General features: G+C 34.3%; 1 protein-coding gene across 1 annotated transcript; it reads left to right on the plus strand.

Annotated features, from left to right (window-relative positions):
- Window positions 1-6,146: 6,146 nt before the first annotated feature.
- LOC124630663 lies at window positions 6,147-20,167 on the plus strand. The gene is made up of 7 exons (XM_047164628.1): window positions 6,147-6,302; window positions 15,663-15,715; window positions 16,430-17,636; window positions 17,814-18,095; window positions 18,749-19,150; window positions 19,369-19,468; window positions 20,000-20,167. Exons 1-7 carry the CDS (start codon window positions 6,276-6,278, stop codon window positions 20,164-20,166), a joined length of 2,238 nt encoding a protein of 745 aa, XP_047020584.1. The 5' UTR covers window positions 6,147-6,275; the 3' UTR covers window position 20,167.
- The last annotated feature ends 3,666 nt before the right edge of the window (window positions 20,168-23,833 follow it).

A 23,833-nucleotide genomic window follows, 5' to 3' on the forward strand; every position in this document is an offset into this window, starting at 1 on the left:
TGCCCTCGATTTCTCAGGATTTCCATCATCAGATCCTGACCTGATGACAATGGAAATAAATGGCGAGTATACTCTTTCACTACAAAGAAATGATTTCTCAAATCCGTCAAACTTGGTCGTTTAAATTCCCCATTGAAATGAGGAAAATATTTGATGTTTACACCTGATTTTCTCTAGATTCCCATGGTTCACATTGATGCGACTAATGCCATAGTAAATCAGAGCCTTTATCATTATACTGTGCTATATTTCGTTCGTATCCGCCGTGGGTATGGTTTTCATACTAAGGTGCCCAATGACCTTTGAATGATTTAAAATTTTTCACAGTTTAGAGGCCATTATATTTAAGAAGTGTTTGATATGAATTTCACTTTTTATTCAAAACTTTAATATCTCTACGCGTTCATGTGAAAAAGGGTAGGAAAGTTTATAATTATTAAAAAAATATTTTATGTCATGTAAGCAAAAATAATATTTTAATATTTTATGTAACTTCAAATTTATCATTTTCGCAATTTTTCCTTTATCTGTACTATATAACGTTGCTTCGTGCCGAATTTTAAGATTCTGAGTTCACGGGAAGTACCTTGTAGGTTTTGATTCCCTAGCGTGTGACGGAAATTCGTCTAAGGTGTTGGTAAAACTGCTGTATCTTTTGATCGCGTTAACTTAGAAGTTTGATTTTTTCATTGCTTAAAGGGACAATAGACCTAGGTATTTGGTATAAATTTCAATTTGGTACCTTTATTCGTTCGTGAGAAATAAGGTAGTGAGTTTCATTTTATTAAAATATTTTTATTATATTATATAACAAAAAAAATGAGATTTTCGCAATTTTTCCTATATTTGCATTATATAACAATGCTTTATGCCAAATTTCAAGATTCTGAGTTTACGGGAAGTACCCTGTAGGTTTTGATTCCTTTGCGAGTGTCGAGAATTTGTTGAAAATATCGACATAATCGGTTGTATCTTTTGATTGGCTTGGCTTAGAAGCTTGATATTTTCACAGCCTAAAGGGACAATAGACCCGAGTATTTTATGTGAATTTCAGCTTGATACGTCCACGCGTTCTTAAGATAAAGGGTCTTGACAGACAGACAGACAGACAGACAGACAGACAGACAGACAGACAGACAGACAGACGGACAACAAAGTGATCCTATAAGGGTTCCGTTTTTTCCTTTTGAGGTACGGAACCCTAAAAACATGATTTTAATCCTGATAGGACACTTTTTCACTTTTTTTGTGAAATGTAGGTATCATTGTCATTAGCCAAATTACTTACTTTTACTTTCGTATCATAAAACAAGAAAAAAAAATACAATTTCCATCATGAAATTACATTAAGTTTTTCAAGTCATAAAAATAAATTTTCCCATTTAATTTTGAGTTGAACTCATAATTTTGTCAAAACCACGAAGTAGAATGAGTCAAAAACCTCAATTTCTTTTCAAATCACTTAGTTAAATTCTTCCACATAATTTTACTTCAAAGATTAATTACAAAGTATCATTTAAACGTCAAAACACAATACAATATGACCAGTATAAGTTGAAACATACGACTAGCGTAGTTCTAAGAGCCATGTTGATTATGTCTTAAATATATTACAAACCTATGAACTCTTGCTTGTAAAATTTCTCCAAAGAATGGGTTAAAGGTTTTAGGAACATCGAAATATAAAAGCTGGTTAGAAAAGGCTTATTTTACTCTCTTATTTTACTTTTCCTAAAGGTTAGGTTAAAGCTAGTGAGCCGGACAAATAGTTAATACTGTCACATAGGGGTATTGCGTTTCCCGGGTAAAATGGGGGTAAAACACTGGTACTCAGCTGCAGGCCCGCCGCTAGCTGTTTGTTCGCCCGCGTGCAAAACCGATTATGCCGCCCTACGACTACATATTATACTGGGTTTTGTCAAAAAATATATAAGGGGTGGGGTCCAGGGGGACCGGACCCCCCCGCCCATTCATATCCATTTTACTTGTCCAACAGAAAAAAATATGTACATGCACCGCTCTGATTGCAAAAAACGCACTTCCTTTTGGATACATAAATATTGCAATAGGTACATAACATATTACACATAACTTTTTATTTACTTGAAATGCTCTAAGTCTTAGAGTAACCTAAGAAGTCCTGGGTTAGCCCATAAGCAGACTAAGCAATTGCTTAGGGCATCAATACAGTGCAATCATTACCCAAGTGGCCCCTATGTATTGAAAGATTGTGATTAATGGGTAGGTACCAACATAATGTATATCAAAGTGCTTAGAACAGATTATGGGTAACTTAAACTAACGAAATTAAATATCTATAGCAAAGTTTAATTTCAGTAAAATATGTTATTAATGGTTTTTGGTGGGTTTCCCGTTGAAAAAGTCGACGCATGAGACACATTTCATATGTAAGGAAGCGCGAGCGAAGCGAGCGCGAAATTTTTTTAGTCTAAGGACACAAAACAAATAAAAACCACTGTAAATTAACAAAGCAAAGTCAAAAAGTAAGACATGCACAGAAATGAAGTGCTAACGTACATGAAGCCGCGAGCGAAGCAAGCGCGATTTTTTCCTTAGAGTTTTCATGAAGTAAACATATCATAAAAAGCCAAAGTGAACAAAAAGCTATAACGGACGTGCGCGAAAAATGATTTTTCGGTACAGAATGCCTCAACAATTAAACAAAGATAAATTGCGATCAGTGCCGGTTTTAACTCTACCAGCGCCCTGGGCGAGATTTCTACGGCGCCCTTCAACTGCAATTCAAACCCATACGAAAAACAGAGGTGTGTGTAGTTACCGATTGCGCGAGCGAAGCGAGCGCGAATATATTTTTTTTATAGTTAACAAGTCGAAGCAAAAATTACGTAAAATGTAGCCTAATCGTACATAAGTTATTGCTGGTTGGTGAATGCAAAAACACCGGAACATGTCTTCTGATTGCGCGAGCGAAGCGAGCGCGAATTTTTTTGTTATATTTTAGAACTCAAAACAAAAATTACTTAAAATTCTGCCCAAACGTACATAACTCTTTGTTGGTGTTGGCGCCTATGTATTATATTTTTTGCCTCGTTGGTCTAGTGGTCGCAAGTGTGGCTGCTGAGCACGAGGTCTCGGGTTCGATTCCCGAGTCGGGCCGAAATCGCTTTGTGGGTTTTAGAAGACTTTCACAAAGCAGCCCGAAGCCTGGAAGTTGGTGATTGATTCACCCGTGCATCGGAGAGCACGTAAATGTCGGTCCTGCGCCTGATCTCTTTCCGGTCGTGTCGGATTGCCGTCCCATCGGGCTATGAGAGTGAAGGAATAGGGAGTGCACCTGTGTCGGCGCAAATGCTTGTGCACTATAATATGTCCTGCGCAGTTGGCTAATCTCCTTACATGAGAACAGCCGCCGTAGCCGATAATCGGCTAGGAGGACATCATCATCATCATCATCATCATCATATTTTTGGGACTTAAAGTAGTACCGTAAATAAGAAAGTTCATATGGAAACTAGAAGTTACTTTCTTATTAATAAAAGAACTCAAAAACGACGCTACCTTTTTGCTAGGGTAGACTAAAATATTGTTGAAAAATAAAACAACTGTAAAGTGAAGCAAGCCCGAAAATTTTTGAGTTTTGGATCACTAAAAGTCCTAAACATATATAATAAAAAACGACTGTGAAGTGAAGAAGCCGCGAGCGAAGGGAGCGTGATTTTTTTTGAGTTTTGGGACATAAAAGTAGTGTTTGTTCGAGAATTTCTCAAATTTAACGCGGAATTAAACACAAATTCGCTTCGGCGCCCCTGAGCCCGCGGCGCCCGGGTTATTCGCATACGCTGCACCATAAGTTAAGATGGCCCTGATGCTATCCATTCATTTGGATACAGTTCTTGTAAGTTGCAATCTTTGATGAAATTTAAAACAAAAATAGGAGTAACATTCTGATCAAGGATTGGTGGGGGCGCCTGCGGTGCCCCTTATATCCGGCGCCCTGGGCCGTCGCCCAACCGCGCCCTACCGCTACTAATATCTGACATGGAGGCGCGAGCGCAGCGAGCGAGAATTTTTTTGGGGATGCAAAGGGTAAACCCGTCAAAATTGATAGGGGACGACCAAAGCGAGGGCGGCTATTGCTGTGTTCGGAAATATTGAAATCAAATAATTGGTAAAAAGATATTGTATTTTTTTAATATTACGTGATAAGTCACTCGATTTGCCGCCCCCTAGGACGTGCCGCCCGCGTGCGGTGCACGCCTTGCACGCCCGCTTACGGCGGGCCTGCTCAGCTGCATCCGGATAGACTGGAAGCCGACTCACCAAAGTTGCAGGCAGGAAAAGGCCAGGCTGACGATTTTTAATTTATCTACCACTGAATTCTAGCTCCAACTTTAGGTTTCAAGATATCCTGGTTTGCTTTTTTATTCTCTACCGGTACCAACGTATTTTATTATAATGACCAATTCTACTATTTGATGGATTATAACAGTTAGCAGCAATTAATAATAATTACTATATTTTTGTTATAAGTTATAAACAAAAACTGGACGTTGATATTTGGGTCAGCAGACTTTTAAAGTGCAAGGTCAAGTTCAAGTTGTAGTTAATTTTCGAAGTGATTGTAATACGGTACTCGATATAGTGATGGGTGTGCCGATATCGATGATTTTGCAAACTTTTTATGGCATCTATGAATTTCCTTAAATAGTTGTCAATTTTGGAAATGTGAAAGTTTGGATGTTTATTGATCAAAGTTGTGGGTGTGTAGACTGTTAATGTTTATCATATATCTGTATCTATATCCCGAATAAACACGATTTAGGTAATTCGTTCTTATCCCAATTTCGGCCTGTAATTTTGAAGTCTTCATAAATCACAAGCAACTTAGATTTTAAGATGGGGAAACTACATTTAAAAAATATTCGATAAACTAGAAAGTGTAAAAGATCTAGGTACACATAATATACCTACTGCAGTAAAATATGTAATGAATGTAACTTTCATAGTTTTGTTTACACATACTTTCAGGTTATTAAAGTAAGCTTTTATGACTAAGTTTATTTTAGAACACTATTGTTGGCTAAGATAAATGTGAGGCTTGTGCATCCGGTTAAAATATTCTTCAGTTCTATCACTCTTAAACAAACATAAGCTAATTTAAAGTTACATATTATAAAATATAATTGCCTAAAACTATACATAAAAAGATTGATCATGATATAAATAAAACTGCTCAAATTGATCCGATTAATTTAAAAAACCACGAATCAATCAATAAATTAAACAAAAAATCAATTTGTTGTGATATTTATCATCGACGTCCCATCGCAATTAAAAAAGGTCGAATCAGCCTGATTGACATTTTTAAGACATTATAATAAATTAAGCCTACATTTTGCACAAACGTTTGATTTAAACATGTTGACAATAAAGAAAAAAAAAACAAAACTGGTATATCTTTTTAATAAGTGCGAATAAATTAAATTAGATCGTTTTAGCAAAACATCGATAAAAATTGTGTCTTAAAGAATCAATTTCACGTGTTACATCTACTTTCACATTTCGCATCCCTGATTCTCGATACTAGTGTAACTCGAAACTTACGAGTATCGATAAAATCTTAGTTGTCCACGTATGTGCTACTGACACTATCTTTTGTGAGCCTGTGAAATAATTCTCTTTTGTTTTACGAGTATGTTACTGCAGTGACTTCAGGATGCATCGCAAAAAGGTCATCTTTATAAAAGAGTATTAAATTAAAATATTTGTATGAGCACACCCATTTCGAGCGGATGAATATTAGTATAAGGATGAATCATTCATACGAATCAAACTGGAAACCTAAACCTACACTTCTAAAACTAGGAGAAAAGCTGATCTTTTTCAAATAATAATTGGCAATTAACTCTTAAGAAAGTAAAGAATGTTATATTTGGAGTACTTTTATTATTTTAGAAAATTACACCAACAAGTAGAGCACACGTAATCTGCGTGTGTTCAACATAATCAATTTTTGTAATTTATTGCAGATGGATACCCCAAAACCACTTGCGTTTATCACATCGCATCTGACATTCACTCGAATGCTTTTACAATCGAGATGTGGGACAATAGTAAAATCTTTTCGGTCGTGTAGCAAAAAGCTGGCGTCTGCCACCAAGCTTCCAACTCGCCAGTGGACGGCGCGAGTGACCGCACGTGTTCCATATTCGAATTTTAAAAAATCGAATTTCAATTATTCTTATTTGAAAATATTGTGATTATTTTTTTATCGATATCCTTGCGCTGGGAAGATGCGGCCCTACGTTTTTGGAATTTTTGTGAGTACATTTTTTTATCCTGTATATTTTACAATTTAGGTAAAATATATTAATGGAAAATTAAACAATTCTTTTGGGAAAAATAAATTGTAATTATCTAATGCATACAAATATAAAAAAAGAAAACACTAATAGTTAAATTAGAACGTATTCACTAGAAATAAGCGACGAGACGTGAACATATTTAAAAATAAAAAATAAAAAAAAACCAGATGTAAAAAAAGAAACAATTATAAGATATGACGTTTATTTTTTTTTTTCTAAAATCGAGCACTTAATGAAGTCATCTTCTATTGACAAAGAAAATAACGTGTTTTAGGTAAAAACGAAAGCTTAACGGTTCACTCTTACGTTTACATAGATACGCATGTACCCGTGACGGTGTTTACTAAATGTGTTAGCCTACTACTCACACTTGACCGTTTAACCTGATACATAAGTGTACCTACAAACATTTCGCTTCAACAAGTTTTTAAGCTTTTTTCCTTTTTTTTTCAAAAATAAGCTCAAATTAAATAAAAATAAATAATGCAAGTCTTTTGTGCTACTTAAGAAAAATATGTTTTTGTGCTAATTCCAAAAATATAGGCGACTAAATATACGCCAGAAATGCTTATTCGCCTAAACGTCTTAACGCTCACTATGAGAGTAAAATGTTCTAAAGTGCCATTTGGATCTTAGCATTTTCACTTGAAATAATAATTAAATGTCAACTCTAACGGTCTAATGCTTGTAAATACTTTTAAAGCAACGAAACATAATCCGTATGTGGATAGTTACGATAAAAGTATTTTTACGCATACGGAATAGTTCCAAAAAATTCAAACAATGTCGATTACTCAGCTTAGTTAGTAAAACTGCAAGTGACTGAACTACAAAACAGATAGATATTAGAATTCTCATCATTCACTTAAGAATTTGTTTACAAAAAAACTAGGTATTTGCAATTCCTATGTGAGAATTCAATACTTATTTTTAGCATAGAACTAATAAGAACTAGGCATTACTTAAAATAATATTTACATAGGTCTATGTAAATATTTAGATGAGCCACTTTTACATTTTATTACCATGATCATTTTATCACAAAAAATCTCTTCATTTTGCGAGTCAAATATTCAGTAGAAAGCCGATTATAAGGATTTATCGGAATCGGAGTCGATTCGGATAAGAACATAGACCGGTAATAAAGAAAAACGAACTGCCATGCATAGAATTTAGGCCTTAACAAAAATACAAAGTATAACATTTACTATGTACATACAATAGAATAGTAGCTTAGGATCCATTCGGATAATTGGTGATTCGCTTAATCGTCATTCCGATCGGCGGTTTACTATAATTACTGCGCAAAACGAATTTAAGCTCCTTTCAGCATTAATTAACAGACCCACTAAAATACCAATCGTATAGGGGATTGAATTAAAACGTACGACCAATTTGTAAAATCGGAATACTGATGAAGGATAACTGGGAGTACAAGACATGTCGGTATATTATGTGAATTATATTCATCCTCCTTGGGCCTGAAATGGCTATATTAAACAAGACAGGTTGCAAGTGTCACTAGTAGATAATACTATGTATGTATGAGTAAATAAAAATAGTAAACGCCACTATTTTGTACTATTTACTATTTTTGTACTTGACATTCAAAATTGTCGCATTCTAGAGATAAATACGTTGTATTAAAGTGGTCTATGTCAGTAATACGTTCTAAAATGTCAGTTTACTGTCTGTCTGCAAGTAAAAAACTTTTGATGTGTTTTTTTAATTACTTGTCTATTATTTATCATGTCTAAACTAAAAACAAAAGTTAGGTATATTGTTTTCTATGCTTTTCATATTAGCAAAAAAAACATCTTAGTCACAAAGTTAATTATATTTTATAAATATTAGTTTCCACAAAACTTTTACTCAGTGTTTCGGTCAAGTTCAATGACTTCCTAAGTAAACATGCAGGTATTTGGACTCTCTTGTTCTTAGTAATTGTGGTTTCCCGTTCATTCTTGCATCCACTTTTTTTGAAAAATGCTGTCTTTAAGCTTTTAAGAATTTGTTAAATTCTATTTACGATTTGATAGATTTAGGAATTCACGATAGCTATAGCTATATCGTAAAGTATCGTGGATAGAGAAAAGGGAGGATAGTTTTATTTTTATTGCACTTATTCTCTCAGCATCTATAAGTGAAATTGCGGGAAATATCTAGTTTGTCTGTGAAACTTACGGCAACCGTGAGAAATTAAATAAACATAAACAACTGACCTTCGTCCAAGTATTTTTAGCTCTGTCAAAATGTCATATAAAAAGTTATGATAAACCACTTTCTTTCTATTATCTCATAGCTCTATAATTTAAGTTGACTTACTTTTAATATTATAGACATTGCGTGCATAGACGTTGCCCTCGTTACCGTTTTCAACTTTCCAGTATAAACCAACTCGTTTTCAATAGAAATGTCACTAATATCACTTTCAACTAGATAATATATTTTTACGGCTCGATAAATTAAAATGAATGAAGCACAACACTATTTTAGCGAGCTCCTAAGTTTTAATTTCAAAAAGGATAAAACGAGATGATTAGTAACTTTCCAGTCAACTGGCATCGAAATTGTGAAGTGCTATAAATAAAATTAATTCAAAAAGATAGACTTACTGCAGTAATTAACCAATATTGGACTGTTAACATTATAATTCCATTCCAAACAAAAGTAAAAATGTCGGCCCCTCTTTTAGTAATACCAAAAAATATTTATTACAATTAAACGTAATAGCACAGATTATATAATAGTTACTACGTAAATAATAGGGTTTCAATAAACAATAACTTTTGCAAAAAGAATCCCAAACTTATGTAAATTGACTATTTTCTATATACAACGTAACAAAACAAGATTTAGTGATCAAATCACTTAAAAAGTAACACAGTTGATTTTATTCAAACTTTCACTGTTTGGCAAACTGATTTTGCAATCGAATCTACCTATCGATATTTTTTGCACGCAAGATCAATTTGTAAAAGGTTTTAAGCTCATAAACAAAACCTTTTATTACTTTTAATTTCATCATCATCATCATCATCTCAGCCATAGGACGTCCACTGCTGAACATAGGCCTCCCCCTTTGATCTCCACAGATACCTGTTGTACTTTTAATTTATTTTAAAATAATTACATATTTATCCTTAGTTAATTAAAATTTTAATACATATAACCTTTATCTTCCTTAAAGACTAATCAGTCAAATATTTTGGAACAAACTCACACTTAATCGAACATTTAATCGATATCGACAAAACCTAAACATATGCCGTCTTACCACAAAAACTTTTAAACGTCAGTTTATGCCTTGTCTAAAAAAATGTCAAATTATGACGTTGACATATGGTTCATTTTGCAGCCACAATTTTATTAGACAACTGTAAAACAGGGTTTAAAGTTTTTGTAGTAAGACCAATGCAATTCAATTGCGTTAATTGTTTTTTGTGACTTTTGCAAATTATGAAAATATTTCACGTTTCATTTAACTTCCTTAGGTACCAAGGATTAGGTTATGGTCTATAGAAGGCATATTAAACTAGGCCTGCTCAATTTTCACCATTACTGTCAATCTATTAATAGTTAACATTCATTTAAATCTATACTTATAATAAATCTGTAGAGAGGTCAATTCTGTACATTGAATATATTTCCAAAATAACTATTAGGGGGTGATTAGTGATCGATACTGATGCCAAAAATGCAATCAGTAAAATTTTTGTGTCTGTCTGTCTGTCTGTCTGTCTGTCTGTCTGTATTTTCGTTATGGAAACAAAAACTACTGGACGGATTTTAATGAAACTTGGCACAAATATTCTTCATACTCCTGGGCAGGTTATAGGATACTTTCCATCACGCTACGATCAATAGGAGCAGAGCAGTGAAGGTAAATGTTGGGGAAACGGGAGAAGTTACTCCATTTTTTAAGCTTCCGTCGCGTGTGAAGCCTTAATGGTTACAGCTACACAGAAACCATGTACGACGGAAATATTCTTCATAAAATTATGTAAAAAATATCCCATGGCAGCATATGTCTATCTTTTATGGTTCACTCACAATAACACGTAAAACTCTCGGTAGCTTAGCAGTTCGGAGCTTTCTGATTATATTTGTCTACTATTTCGTTTATAACACTCTCACTCACACTAATTAAACATAGTTAACAGTATTATCTATTAATTAAAAAAATAATGATTTAAATCGGTAAAGAAACACCAAAGTTATACATGAAAAACGGTAATAAGCCACCGCGCGCGAATACTGAATCACGTACGCTATAAGGATCATTTTTGTGCAACGGTCGCCGCGCTCGACGCGACTCGCGGCGCGGTGGCTGCGCGAGCTTCATACAATATTTGGCTGTTGGTGCGATTGATGCGAATAGCCGTTCAGAGCGTTCAACCTTATTGCGCGACTTTTAGGTTTTAAATAATTTATTTTCAACTTTCTTTTGTTGTTATTTTATAAAATAGGTTGGTACCTATTAGTTATTTTTGTGTTTAAATATTCGTTCAAATTACAAATTATTAATAGTTTACATTTTATTACTTAAAGTAGCAGTAAGTACGCATAGATTTAGATAATTGGAGGGGCTGGTGTTTATTATTTCTTCCTCTCTTTGCACAAAGTCCGACTCTAACGCGGACGAAGTCGCTGGCAGAAGCTAGTAACAAAATAAAGACAGTGCTACATTCAAAAGCTAGTCTAGTATTCAAACAGCATTACCACATTCATACATTAATTTTAACACACAATAAAACAATACTATAATATCAACAAGTGACTGATACAATCTAAACAAAAGATCCAAGATTAGCTTCCAAATTGGTATGCAACTTTATATTTGACCAGCTTGCCCTTTCAAATTAGACGGAACTATAGTTCTTTGTTTCGAAGGCTTTCAACTGTTTTAAGCCTTTTAAGTGTCGACACGACTCTTGTGTCTACAAAAATTATATCCCTCTTTAAATGAAGTAAAGTTTAGCCTTTTTGGGATGGTAAAATATTGTTGTTGACAGTTAAACAATAGATTTTGACAGCGACACATTTGTCTCATTGAATCATTCAATTATTATACAGCCGAATATCATTAAGGTCTACTTGATATTTTTGATGTTATGTTACTGATAACTAGGTTCTATATCTAGAAGAATAGACTGTTTGCGCCTTTGTTAGGACTTTGTGTTAATCTTAGTATCTAATATTTATAGTAAATGTAAACATCTACAGCTCCGAAACTACTGACCAATTTGAAAAAATCGTATAAAGCTACACCATCCCCAAGCTTAGCCATATTTTTTCTGGGTACGGGAACAAGTATTCCCGAGACCTAACATGTAACTGCACTTTTACCGACCTTTTGATCATAAATAAAAGATACAATATTTCATACGAAAAGTTGATGTTTATCAAAGGGCTATGTTGATTTTTGACAAACACACTTTCTTCTCAAAATTATGAGTGCGTCTGTCCGACCTTATCTTGGTATACGAAATGTGAATATAACCATAACTGTCCTATTTTCTCTAGCTTTATGGTCATGTGGTCCAAAAGGGATCTTAGATAAGCTCATATTCATATGCGAGAATAGTATGACCTCATGCCCTTCTAAGTTTGAGAGTACAACATCGTAACCGTTTTCGGACCTTGTTTTGAATAAGGGTCATCAATGTTTTGGAAATGTAAGACAATTGACTAGATAACGGGTACTGTTTTAAGACATTAAAAAGCTTTTGTCATAGTAATTTTCGGAAGAAAGAAATGTAAGGTTTGTTTCTAAACTATATCTCTCGAACTCCTATAGTTAACCATGACTTAAAATCTCATGATTAAAGATGAAAGCTGCATAAACCAAGCATACCAGAAAACTCTTTGCACAGCAATAAATTGAGGGCATAAAAAAGCACTGAAGTTTTCAAAAGATCTGTACACAAAGTGCACAAGACTTTGAACTCATCAAATATGAAATTAGCCAAACCGCAACCCGTTAATTAACGGGAACGTCAAAACTAATCAACATTATGGCAATTACTGCGTCAACACGTCAATCTAAACCAAACTAAGATTAATGAGAAAGTAACAGTTTGACAGTCATTTCACGCCAAAAATATCATACTCAAAAAATACTGGGAACTTTCGGGTGTTAATCGAATCTACCATACTTATTTCAATGTTAATTAACGTAACAAAAATATGTATAAGAAATAGATTTAGCTATAGAAAAGTTGATTACATACAATTCACAATTAACAAAGAAACAAACTGTACCTTCATCAATCAATCATTTGAGATTCATTCTGCTGTGGATAGTTTTATCAAGACTCTTAAACAAATGAATGATACATTATGAATATTCTATTCTCTACAGCATACTCTACTTTATGCAACAAATACATAAACTAACTCTTCGATCTACCAATACACTGTCACCCAGTGATAATAACCCAATTGTACACTAACTACAGTCGTACAAAATAAGTAAATATAACGGTACCAGTGCCAAACAAGCGCAATAAGTGTACGCGACCCAGTGGTACCCATCTTAGGTGAACGTTGTTTTGGTGAGGTTAGGTCCCACTGCTCGCGTAGCGGATCAAAGTTATGTATGTGTGTGGTGTAGAAAATTAAAATGGTAATTTTTTATGACTCTCGATATCGAAACAAACTAATACCCAGTTTCCTTATTTATCGAGATTCATAGGTATTATTTCATATAATCGACTACATTTACATGCAGGCAATTTAAGAAACATTCTATCTCATAATTAGATAGTAGGGAACATGTAGGATGAGCGACTCATTTCGTTTTATGAATAAGTTTTATCTATGAGCTTTGTTGTTTATTTTAAAATTAAAAAATATTTTTGATTTAATAACCAATAAGGAACTTAAGTAAACGCATCAATAACGTATTTAAAACGTATCAATGTATCTCTGAATAGATTTTAAACAGCTAAATGCCTTTTCGGGTTATTTCATTGTAATATTCCATTTCCGCTCAGCTTTCGGTGGCACCTCGCCTTTCTCAGGCCATTCGCCAAAACAGTATCAGCGTTTGACACAGTTACCTTTATCGACACATTATCCGTATTTATTTCTCCGTTAGTTTTTATATTGATTTGGTCATTCAGGAAATCTTTAATGATGTTTCTTAATTTTATTACTTCCTAACTTTGTATATGTGGGAGCTGCCTCGTTGGTCTAGTTGTCGCAAGTGCGGCTGCTGAGCACGAGGTCTCGGGTTCGATTCCCGAGTCGGGCCGAAATCGCTTTGTGGGTTTTAGAAGACTTTCACAAAGCAGCCCGGAGCCTGGAAGTTGGTGATTGATACACCCGTGCATCGGAGAGCACGTAAATGTCGGTCCTGCGCCTGATCTCTCTCCGGTCGTGTCGGATTGCCGTCCCATCGGGCTATGAGAATGAAGGAATAGGGAGTGCACCTGTGTCTGCGCAAATGCTTGTTCACTATAATATGTCCTGCGCAGTTGGCTAATCTCCTTACATGAGAACAGCCGCCGTAGCCGATAATCGGCTAGGAGGACATCATCATCATCATCATCATATGTGGGATGTAAATTAGGTTCAGATACCCAGTAGAGGAAAGATTTTTTCTAAAAAAAATAAGCAAACATCCGAATTGAGAACCATCTCCTTTTTGAGAAGTCGGTTAAAAACAACAGAGTTTATCTATCAACAGCACATAATACCTTTAAACATATCATCATCTTAATAAAAAGCTTTTTGTTCCTCTTTTAATAATAGACTCGGCCATCCTAGATCTGCATTCAATCCTGGATTCCAAGTCTAGACTAGACCTATAAAAAGGCCGCACCCTTACATTATCATACTACAAGTCGAAACAAGTTTGTAGATATAAAAAAGTTGACTTACATTAATTTGTTTATTTAAAACCAGTAGGTACAGCGTAGTTAAGAGAGTTTCACTTCGATCGCAAATCAAGTTCACTTTCTTTTAGTCTAGATAAACAAAAACTTTAGGAACATCAAAGTGTTTTTTTTTTTAATTCACTATTTTGGCGTAAAAAAGTTAGTTAGTTGTCTGATTGTTCAATTAAACGTCAGAAAGACAAAAGTAAACCACCATAGGGTGCTTACATAAAGAAACAGATTTCCGGTACAGACAAACCTGTACGGGTAGGTACCGATCAGTGCAGGTATAATATTTCAATACAATCCTGTTTCTTTATGTACACTGAATATGTAACACTTAAATAAAACTGCTTATACGGATTTTATCGCGGTTATTTATTTATTATATTTGGGAAAACAAACAGTAGTACATTAAGGGTAAACAGTGTTGTCTTAACATTAAGCTTAACAAATATACTTATTAATATTATTTAATCCCGACGTTTCGGATCCTTTACAACATCCATGGTCAAGGGCAGACTAAGGTATCGGTCGTCTTGATATTTTAGTTACAAGCAGCTATCCTACATTTTGTTGATTTTATTGACAATCCGATTCACGCAAAGCGAGCTCACTGTAGATATCATTCGGTCTTACAGTTTTCGGCTTATGTATAAGTAGAACAGAGGAATACCTGTAACCAAAAACACTAGGGACCTGTTTACTTGAACACCTAGATTTGGTGAATATTAAACTCTTCGAATATGGCACATAGGTAAATTATTATTTTATATTGATGACTTCTAACTTTTTTTAGTTGACCAGAAGCTAATAAATAAATGTATTTTCAATCTTAAATGGAGCTAGTTTAACAACATTCTGAAAACTTCATATTATTACTGATACATAGATATTAATTCAATTTCCTGTTTGATTTTTATTTGTGGGTTATATCGAAATACGGTTACGATATCCTCAATGTATCATCAAGTTCAAAACAGCTGTGTAATGCATGACTTTCACTAGAAAGTGTATCGGCGATCGTTATTTAATAAACATGTCGAAAACTATCACTTAACTGATAGATATTTAGCATTATTTATTTAGGCCATACCTCCGGTAATATTAATGTGACATTCTTGCAAAAATAACATAAGACGCATAAGACTATGAAACAATATCAAAGAGTGGCTTTTCTCTAATCACACAGTCAGTGAAATGGGCCTGGAATTTTATTTCATTCAACTGTTTTTATTTCAAACTAGCTATTTCTTGCTGTTTAAGCCCCTTTCTGAGGGAACTATGTCCTCCCCGTTCATTTTTCAAATCAAAGTCAAATCATTTATTTCATTTAGGCCTTTACAAGCACTTATGAACGTCAAAATCGCTTCAGTAGTTTCAGAAGCTAAAAAAAATCCTCTTTCTAATATTATTATTTGTATCATTTCAGATGGTCCTTGCGTGTTCCTGTCTAGAAGTACTGTCGCGGCCATCAAACAATGAGTAAGTTTCTGTCTCATCGTCAAAATAAATATTAGGTATATTGTAGATACTTTAATTTAAATTGTAAACAAAAATACTGTGTATACATATTTTATTTGACACGAACTAATCATTAATTCGTATTTTCGAAACTGATTTCATTGACATTTTCATCGTCATACCCAATCATAATTATTTATTTGTTTGAAAGTCTTCATTTTCATGAAATCCATTCACTCTATTCACTTTATTTAAAAGACAACCATTTATTTAATAATAAAATGCATACTATTTTAGATTACAAAATAAAATTCAATTTATAAGATAAAAGTGTATCATTCCTGAATTATAAAAACCAGTCAATCAAGTCAAACCAATTCAATGATGTCAGTTTCTAATTTAATATTCTCTAAAAATATAATTTTCTTATTTAAACACCAACATAGAAAGCTACGGTTTTGTAAAAAATATTAACGACGAGTTTACGTCAGTAGTTATGCACAATCTGTTTAAAACCAGCACCACTAACAAAAGTAGTAAAAAGCTTAAAAACTAGTGAAAACACTACAAGGGAACTGCAGTAGTTCAGGTATGGTTCACTTCAAATATTATATTGTAAGCTTCACCTCCGCTTTAAAATATACACGCTAAAACATTAATGCTTATGGATAAAGGTTTTGTGTAATATAAACCAAAATGAACTTACATACTAAGAAAAGACGGTGCACATTTCAGGGTGGCGACATCTATCGACAATCTAACAGAAACGCCAGTAGAACAAGAAAGATCTTTGGCTTACGATGAAACTAACAGAGAGAACGAAGGTGTTACTAAAGATATATTGGAAAAGATAAAAGCTATAAACGATGCTCTCAAGAAACCCAGCAGACGTAATCAATTCCAATGGAATGCTCCACATGAAACAGGAGGAGAATACGTCCTTGATAAAGAAATCTTAGAGAAACTGCAACAAGTTATAGCTTCTGGCAAATTAAATTCCAATTTAAAAAATGTACAACAGCAGGAGAGCAATACAATTTTCAATGAAGATGCTGATGATACCAGATACTCAAGACAATTGGCCTCTCTGTATGGTGGGAACCAACCTCAAATGACACCTGCGTATATCATGAACATGCCTGTTCTTATCATGCCACCGATGAACAACATGTACAACAATTACATGAACCCTATGGAATACAGCACAAAAATTCAAACTAGACAAGAAGGTCCAACCTCGCCATTTCCATCCTTTCCATCTTTTCAGTGGCCTTTTGCACAATTTTTCCCCATTCTTATAAGAGACCCGTTACTAAGTATTATGAATGGAGGGGGGTGGAGCAATTTTGTTGAGGTTGGTCAAAGCGCTGATGTTTGTAGAAAACAAAAATCTAACGATCCAAACATTATAACTGAAAATAAAATCGAAGATGATGTCGTAAAAGTTGAAGAGCCCAGTGTACTTCCAGCTGTCGAAACAAGAACAAGACAAAAAAGAGCAGTAAAAAAACGCACTGTGTCTCAAGGCAGCAAACTACAAGAAATTGATGCACTCAAGTTAAATAAATTCTTTACCATAAAGCCTACAACTACAACACCAAAGCCCGCTAAAGTTGTGACACCAGACATCAAAACTGTTGGTCATGATGAGGGAGACTTGCGATTCCCGTTCTTAGATTTATTTGGAAATAAAAACAAGAAGCCAGCTGGGCCCAGTTTCTACATCAATAGGCTGAAGGTTAGGCGTGGAGGAGTAGCTATCGCTGGTCCCGGAGGAGTGGCTACTGCTGGCAGAGGTGGGACCGCGATCGTAGGCCCCGGCGGCCTAGCTTACACCCAACCAGGAGGACTCGCCGTAGCTGGACCCGCAGCGCACGTAGTAGCATTATCATCCGAAGCTGACCTTACTTCAGTCGCTCATCGTCTACAGGAACAAAGTAAAATAGACGGTTCTATAGCTAGATTATTACAAGCCATACCAGAAGGAAAAATTGTTGCCACTGGTCCTATTATTTATTACCATCCTAACCAAATATAAATCATTTCTACTAACAAATCCACTTTTCATTCATGTTTTCTTTCTCATTAAATTCTTTCTTTCTCACTCATTAGATTCTTCAACGGACGAGGAAGGCGAGAGGACGGAGAATGGAGCAGAATGAAGCAGGAATCAGATCAGTACATATACGATGGCATGAATTTTCAGGAAGAGCCCTTAAAGTTGGAGGACACGACGTTCATGCTATTCATTAAACCTGTAGCTCATGCTTTGAATTCTAAAGGGACAGCTTTGGCAAATCCCATTTCCCAAGTTGTAATAGCGAGAAACCAGAGTGGGACTATTCTTCATGCGCCTCTAGCCACTGCCGTGGCAGGCCCTGGTGGCGTGGCTCATGCTCAATCAGATCTATACCTTTACGAATTTGTAACTCAATGATAAGGGACCAATACTAACTAGAAAGTAAGAATAAATAAGAGTAGGATTCATGATTAGCTTCCGGAAACTAATTTTGACTGTTAACTTAAAATTAGTTTCTGGATTGAATGTAAGTTGGAGTAACATAGAATTGATGTACAATGTTAAAGTAAAAGTAGTAAATAAATGAAGATTTTGATGATATAAGTTTGTTTCATTTGTATATTTCTCTAAGTAAAATTCAAAATAATAAGTACAAAAGATTTATCTTACTGACAAAAGTATACCAAGTTACAATAAGTCTGAAACCCTGCTATCTTATTTATTAATGAGTTGTAAATCATAAACTTCAAGCTCATAAAATAACTTGGACAACCTGTGATATGTCACTAGCCTAAACAGACCACACTAATAAAATATAACGGTTACTCCCACATAAACCTACTATTTTAGAATCAGCTGTAGTTGGCAGACTTTATTTCCTGTACACCCACATTATTCTCTAAACTAGGACATAATAATATGTTACCTATTATTATAAACACATCAAAACAGAAGGTAAACACCCAGCTACGTTTAATATAAAATTCACAGTTACATCACAAACTTACTCGACACATTTCCACATTTTTAGGGCTTCAGTACAATATGTACCATTCTACGGAGGAGCCAAGGGTCAATACCTAGAAATTAAGAAAGACAACCTTGGCAGGATAACTGGCGAGAAAATTGTCTCAGAAGAAAATATCAGCAGTGAAAATATTCTCAAAAACAGCGATGAGAACCTTCTAGCGAAAGTAATGGCTGCCAATCTTCAAAATCTGAGGATGTTATCAACGAATTTGTTGAAACTGCATAATATTGGTCGTAAGACTGGATCCTTAGGAGATGTTGAGAAGACCAGATATAAGACCCAGTTGGCTTCACTCGGCGAAGCTGCGTCGAACATCATTAAGCTGATAGAAGAAGTAGATGATGTTGATGTTCTGTTTAGGAAGAACGCTACTGTGAGGACTAAGGGTGACGAGGATGATGATTATGTAAGTGTTAACCTTGAATATTATATACAACATAATATGAAAATAAAACATAATATACAAAGGTGGATCACTCAAAATCGAATACAATAAAAGATACAATTAAGCAATTCGCCATACTTGCAAGTCAATCATAATATGAAACTGTATCGAGGTTATAAGCGAAAATTAAACCATTTCTAAAACTCGTAATCACTAAACAAATTATTTCTATTTTTCAGATTGCTGAAGAGGGCGTTGGCATCGAAGCTTCCAGTGATGACAGCAGCGAAGCACAAGAATTTCTTGAAAAGGGTACCATTGCTGAAGCCAAACCTGTTGGTAAGTAATTCAATATTTCATTTTATTTTCCGAATCAAAAAGCCTAGGGCCTTACTACAAAAACTTTAAACCCTGTTTTACACTTGTCTAATAAAATTTTGGCTGCAAAATGAACCATATGTCAACGTCATAATTTGACATTTTTTTAGACAAGGCATAAACTGACGTTTAAAAGTTTTTGTGGTAAGACGGCTAGACTTTACGTATTTTCTTTGGAAGACGCGCTAGTGCTGCTAACGGATTATTGAGGAAATTATAGTTCTCTCCGACAATCATAGATGGCACTACTTACCTAGGTACTACATCCTATAGTTAGTAAAGTTAGTTATCGTCGTCAGATGTCGCTGCGCGTCTGATTGAAGAGAATAGTTTCTTGCGTTAATTTTACTTATTTTAATGCGAATATTCTCAGTTACATATAGAAATAATAATAATTTGTGCCTTTTTTAAGGGCCCCGTTTCATCATTAGGTACTTACGAAATTATTTCGTTTAATGCCAGTTTTCTTACTTACAATACTGTTATTTCCAGGTCTAGCAGTTATCGGTGAAAACGGCTTGGCAGCTTCAAGACCACTGGCTACTGCTGTAGCCGCCTCAGGGGTGGCACTGGCCAGACCTGTAGCGACAGCCATCGCCGGAGTAGACCCTTCAGCGTTAGGCATTAGCTTCCAGTTGAATCATTCGAAGAAGGCTTAAGCTGCATAGACTGTAGGAGTCTGCATAATGTCACGCCTGTTAAATATTTAGAAAGGGATACGATAACATAAAATGGTGGAGCTATCGCTACAGATCTGTCTAAAATCTGACTTAAGTCTGCTGCTTCACAAATCTATCATTAGTATCAAAAATCATTTTCATTGAGCATTCATGGCTAACTTCATTTTAATTTATTCACTTTTTGCTACTGACAACTACATTAATCTAGAAGTCACTTCATCCATCTTTGCCCTATTTCTTTTTGTTATGAATTCCATATCATCATAATTCATATTTTGTTTTTTGTACTTCAAGTTTAGCAGTCTTCATCTCATCTCATTACCATTTCAAGCATTTCCTCATTCTCACAACTATACACCTATTCACCTCCATAAAAATCAATCTAAGTATCTAAATTTTTCATCTTCTATCTGTGCAAAAATATTATAATAATGGGCGTGACATTGTTTCATCAAATAGAATTCATTAATCATAAATGGTCGTGTCACATGGCAGTGATGCTTTTTACTTTCGAAGTAAGATTTACTTATAAGGTGAAATAAATTACCATTAGAATAAGAGTGCCTGTAGTCGGTTTGATTAGATATCCAAATGAATAATATTCTTTGGTGAAAATTGACCGTCTGATAGCCAGTTTCTTCATCAAAAGTTAAAGCCAAAGTAAAAGTCAAAGTAATGTCTAAAGTAAAAGTAACGGTCAAATTCAATTTTTCTATTAATTTTGCTGTCACTTTAGCCTTGAAAAAACGAATTTGACCGTAACTTTTACTTTAGACATTACTTTAACTTTAACTTTTGATGAAGAAACTGGCCGTGAGCGACAAATAGGTTGTGTCATAAATGTGTGAGCAAGTGTGATAGAATGTCTTGTGAAGACAAAAAATTGTATTTATTATTTATTTATAATGAAAATAAAATGCGCAACGTGATTGTAGTTTTATTTGACTTTCCTAAAAGATACTGTCCTTATCTAAATAAGGTTTCATAACGAAGTTTAGTTATAGATTCCAGATTAAGGATGAATGATGATATGATGATCATTATACTGAACGATTAATCCACAATACAAATTTGTGACATCTAACAGTGATGTAAAGGAAAAGGTGACTTTAAAAAAATAAAATAGTTATAGTACGAGTACAATTCCTTCCTTCCTTCCTATTTGAAACGTAACAAACACGTTTCGAACTATTGCCTGGAAAAACTCATAATAAATTATTAGGTAAACTGAATCACAAAATAATTTACCAGTGCGGAGTTTACCTCATCATACTATTTTGTCCTAATTTATGACTCAAGTGTTTTCTTAAATTAGTGAGGAAAATTCGGTTATGTGGAAATTGCAAATAGAATTTTTGAAAAGCGAAATACTTGACCGAAATGCATTCCACACATGATGAAAAGCTTAATATGAGAATGTTTTTACCGTACCGTACCTGCAAAGCAATCAAAAGTCTTTAGTTTTTTTTGCATACTCGTTTATGGTTTCATTAAGTTTTGGGGCTGTTTACAATCAGCATGACTTAACAACACGCTAAGAAGTATATTAAATCCTGCCAAATTAAAGGGTACTCTATATGCTTCTTTACCAGGGTCAGTAAAGTACAATTTATTTTGTAAATTTATCTTCGGGCTACTATTTAAGCATTTTACGAGATCTTAAATTTCTTTGCTATGCTGTGCGCAGGAGTTGATAACATCACATTATTTAGATTATCTTGTGAACGTGATCTGAAATTTAAATAAATATTATTATAAAATGTAACGGGGAAGGATGATTCACAGCAAAATTTTTGAAAAACTTTTTAATAGTCCCCAGGCCGGCGAACAAATTTTTTTTGGATACATATACATTTAAGACTTTGTGAGTGCCTTCCTTACGATGAGTCCGACAAACTTTTCGAATGCGTAAATTTTGGTGCCGCTGCGTTTTTTAATGCTTGACTCCTGAAATTGTCGATATGACGTCACTATGGCTCTTCGTACATACACGTTTCATCTTTTGAGATTCGTTTAATAAAGTTAACTAGAGAATGGTGGTCAACTTGTCCGATAAAGATCGTGCTGCGTTTGGAGTGTCCACCATCCTGAAAATGTCGATATGACGTCACTATGACTCTTCGTACATACCTGTTTCATTTTTTGAGATTCGTTTAACAAAGTTAACTAGAAAATGGTGGTCAACTTGTCTGATAAAGATCGTGCTGCGTTTGGAGTGTCCACCATCCTGAAAATGTCGGTATGACGTCACTACGACTCTTTGTACATACCTGTTTCATTTTTTGAGATTTGTTTAATAAAGTTAACTAGAAAATTGTGGTAAGCTTGTCCGACAAAGATCATGCTGCATATGGAGTGTCCACCGTCCGGAAAATATTGATTATATTTTAAGATTTGGTATAAAGTACTGACAATTGGTGTAAAGTATGTTAATAGTAAATGTTGCATTTAGAAAGTCGTTTCGAATGATATATGTATTATTACTACAGGAGGGATTTATTAACTTGAAAACACCTATCGATACAATAATCTTATATAAGCTCTAGCTTCTGAAATACTAACAATTCGCCGAAGTTTTTTTAATATGAAATGTTGCATTTAAAAACGTCTTTTGAATGATGTATAACTCATTACTAGAGATGGAATTTATTTAATTGAAAACATCTATCAATAATTATAATTTTAAATAAGCTCTAGCTTCTAAACTACTAACAATTTGTCGGAAGTATGTTAACACGAAATGTTTCATTTGGAAAGGTTTTTCAAATAATATATAATTTGTTACTAAAGAAGTAATGGATTAGCTTGACAGAACCTACCGATAATATATTCTTAGAAAAGCTCTAGCTTTTAAAGTACTAATAATTTGTCGGAGTTATGCTAATACAACCTTGCGCTTAAAAAGATCTTTTGATTGAAATATGGCTCATAACTTCAAGTGAGATGTTATTCCTTAACACAATGTAAAGTATCAATAATATGCCTTAGGTCAGTTATATCTTCCAAAATACTAAGAATCGGTAAGTAGTATGTTAAGACGGAATATAGCGCTTAAAAAGATCTTTCGATTGACATATGGTTCATACCTAGAGGTGGGACATTATTCCCTAACTTAGTAAAACCTATCGATAATACGCCTTATTTGGGCTATATCTTCTAAAATACTAAGAATTGATAAGTGGTATGTTGAGACAAAATGTTGCACTTAAAAAGACCTTTTGATTGATATATAGTCCATTAATAGATGTGGGATATTATTTCTTAACATAATATAAACTGTCAACAATACGTCTTAGTCAGGCTACTTTTTCTAAAATAGTAATTAAAATTGGTAAGTAGTATGCCAATTTAATATACTTAAATAATGCACGTGAATATTTAAGTCAGAAATTGACAAAAAGAATAAACTTCTTCCAATTGTAATATTTTTTTCTCAATTTCTTGTCGAACTGACTATTTGACTCACTACATTTGTCGGACAAGTCGATATTTGCAATAAGAATAGTATTATCTATCATTGTTGTATTTGACATGTATGTATGGGGAGACACAGTGACGTCATATCGACATGTTTCGGATGGTGGACACTCCAAACGCAGCATGATCTTTATCGGACAAGTTGACCACAATTTTCTAGTTAACTTTA

The sequence above is a fragment of the Helicoverpa zea genome, chromosome 5, assembly GCF_022581195.2.
Source record: "Helicoverpa zea isolate HzStark_Cry1AcR chromosome 5, ilHelZeax1.1, whole genome shotgun sequence".
Lineage (NCBI taxonomy): Eukaryota > Metazoa > Arthropoda > Insecta > Lepidoptera > Noctuidae > Helicoverpa > Helicoverpa zea.

Excerpts from the sequence above, each read along its gene's own strand:
- LOC124630663 (XM_047164628.1), top strand. The coding sequence starts at position 6,276 with ATGCGGCCCTACGTTTTTGGAATTTTT. Across the intron at positions 15,716-16,429 it reads TCGCGGCCATCAAACAATGA|GGTGGCGACATCTATCGACA; the intron begins GTAAGTTTCTGT and ends TGCACATTTCAG. Across the intron at positions 19,151-19,368 it reads GTGACGAGGATGATGATTAT|ATTGCTGAAGAGGGCGTTGG; the intron begins GTAAGTGTTAAC and ends TCTATTTTTCAG.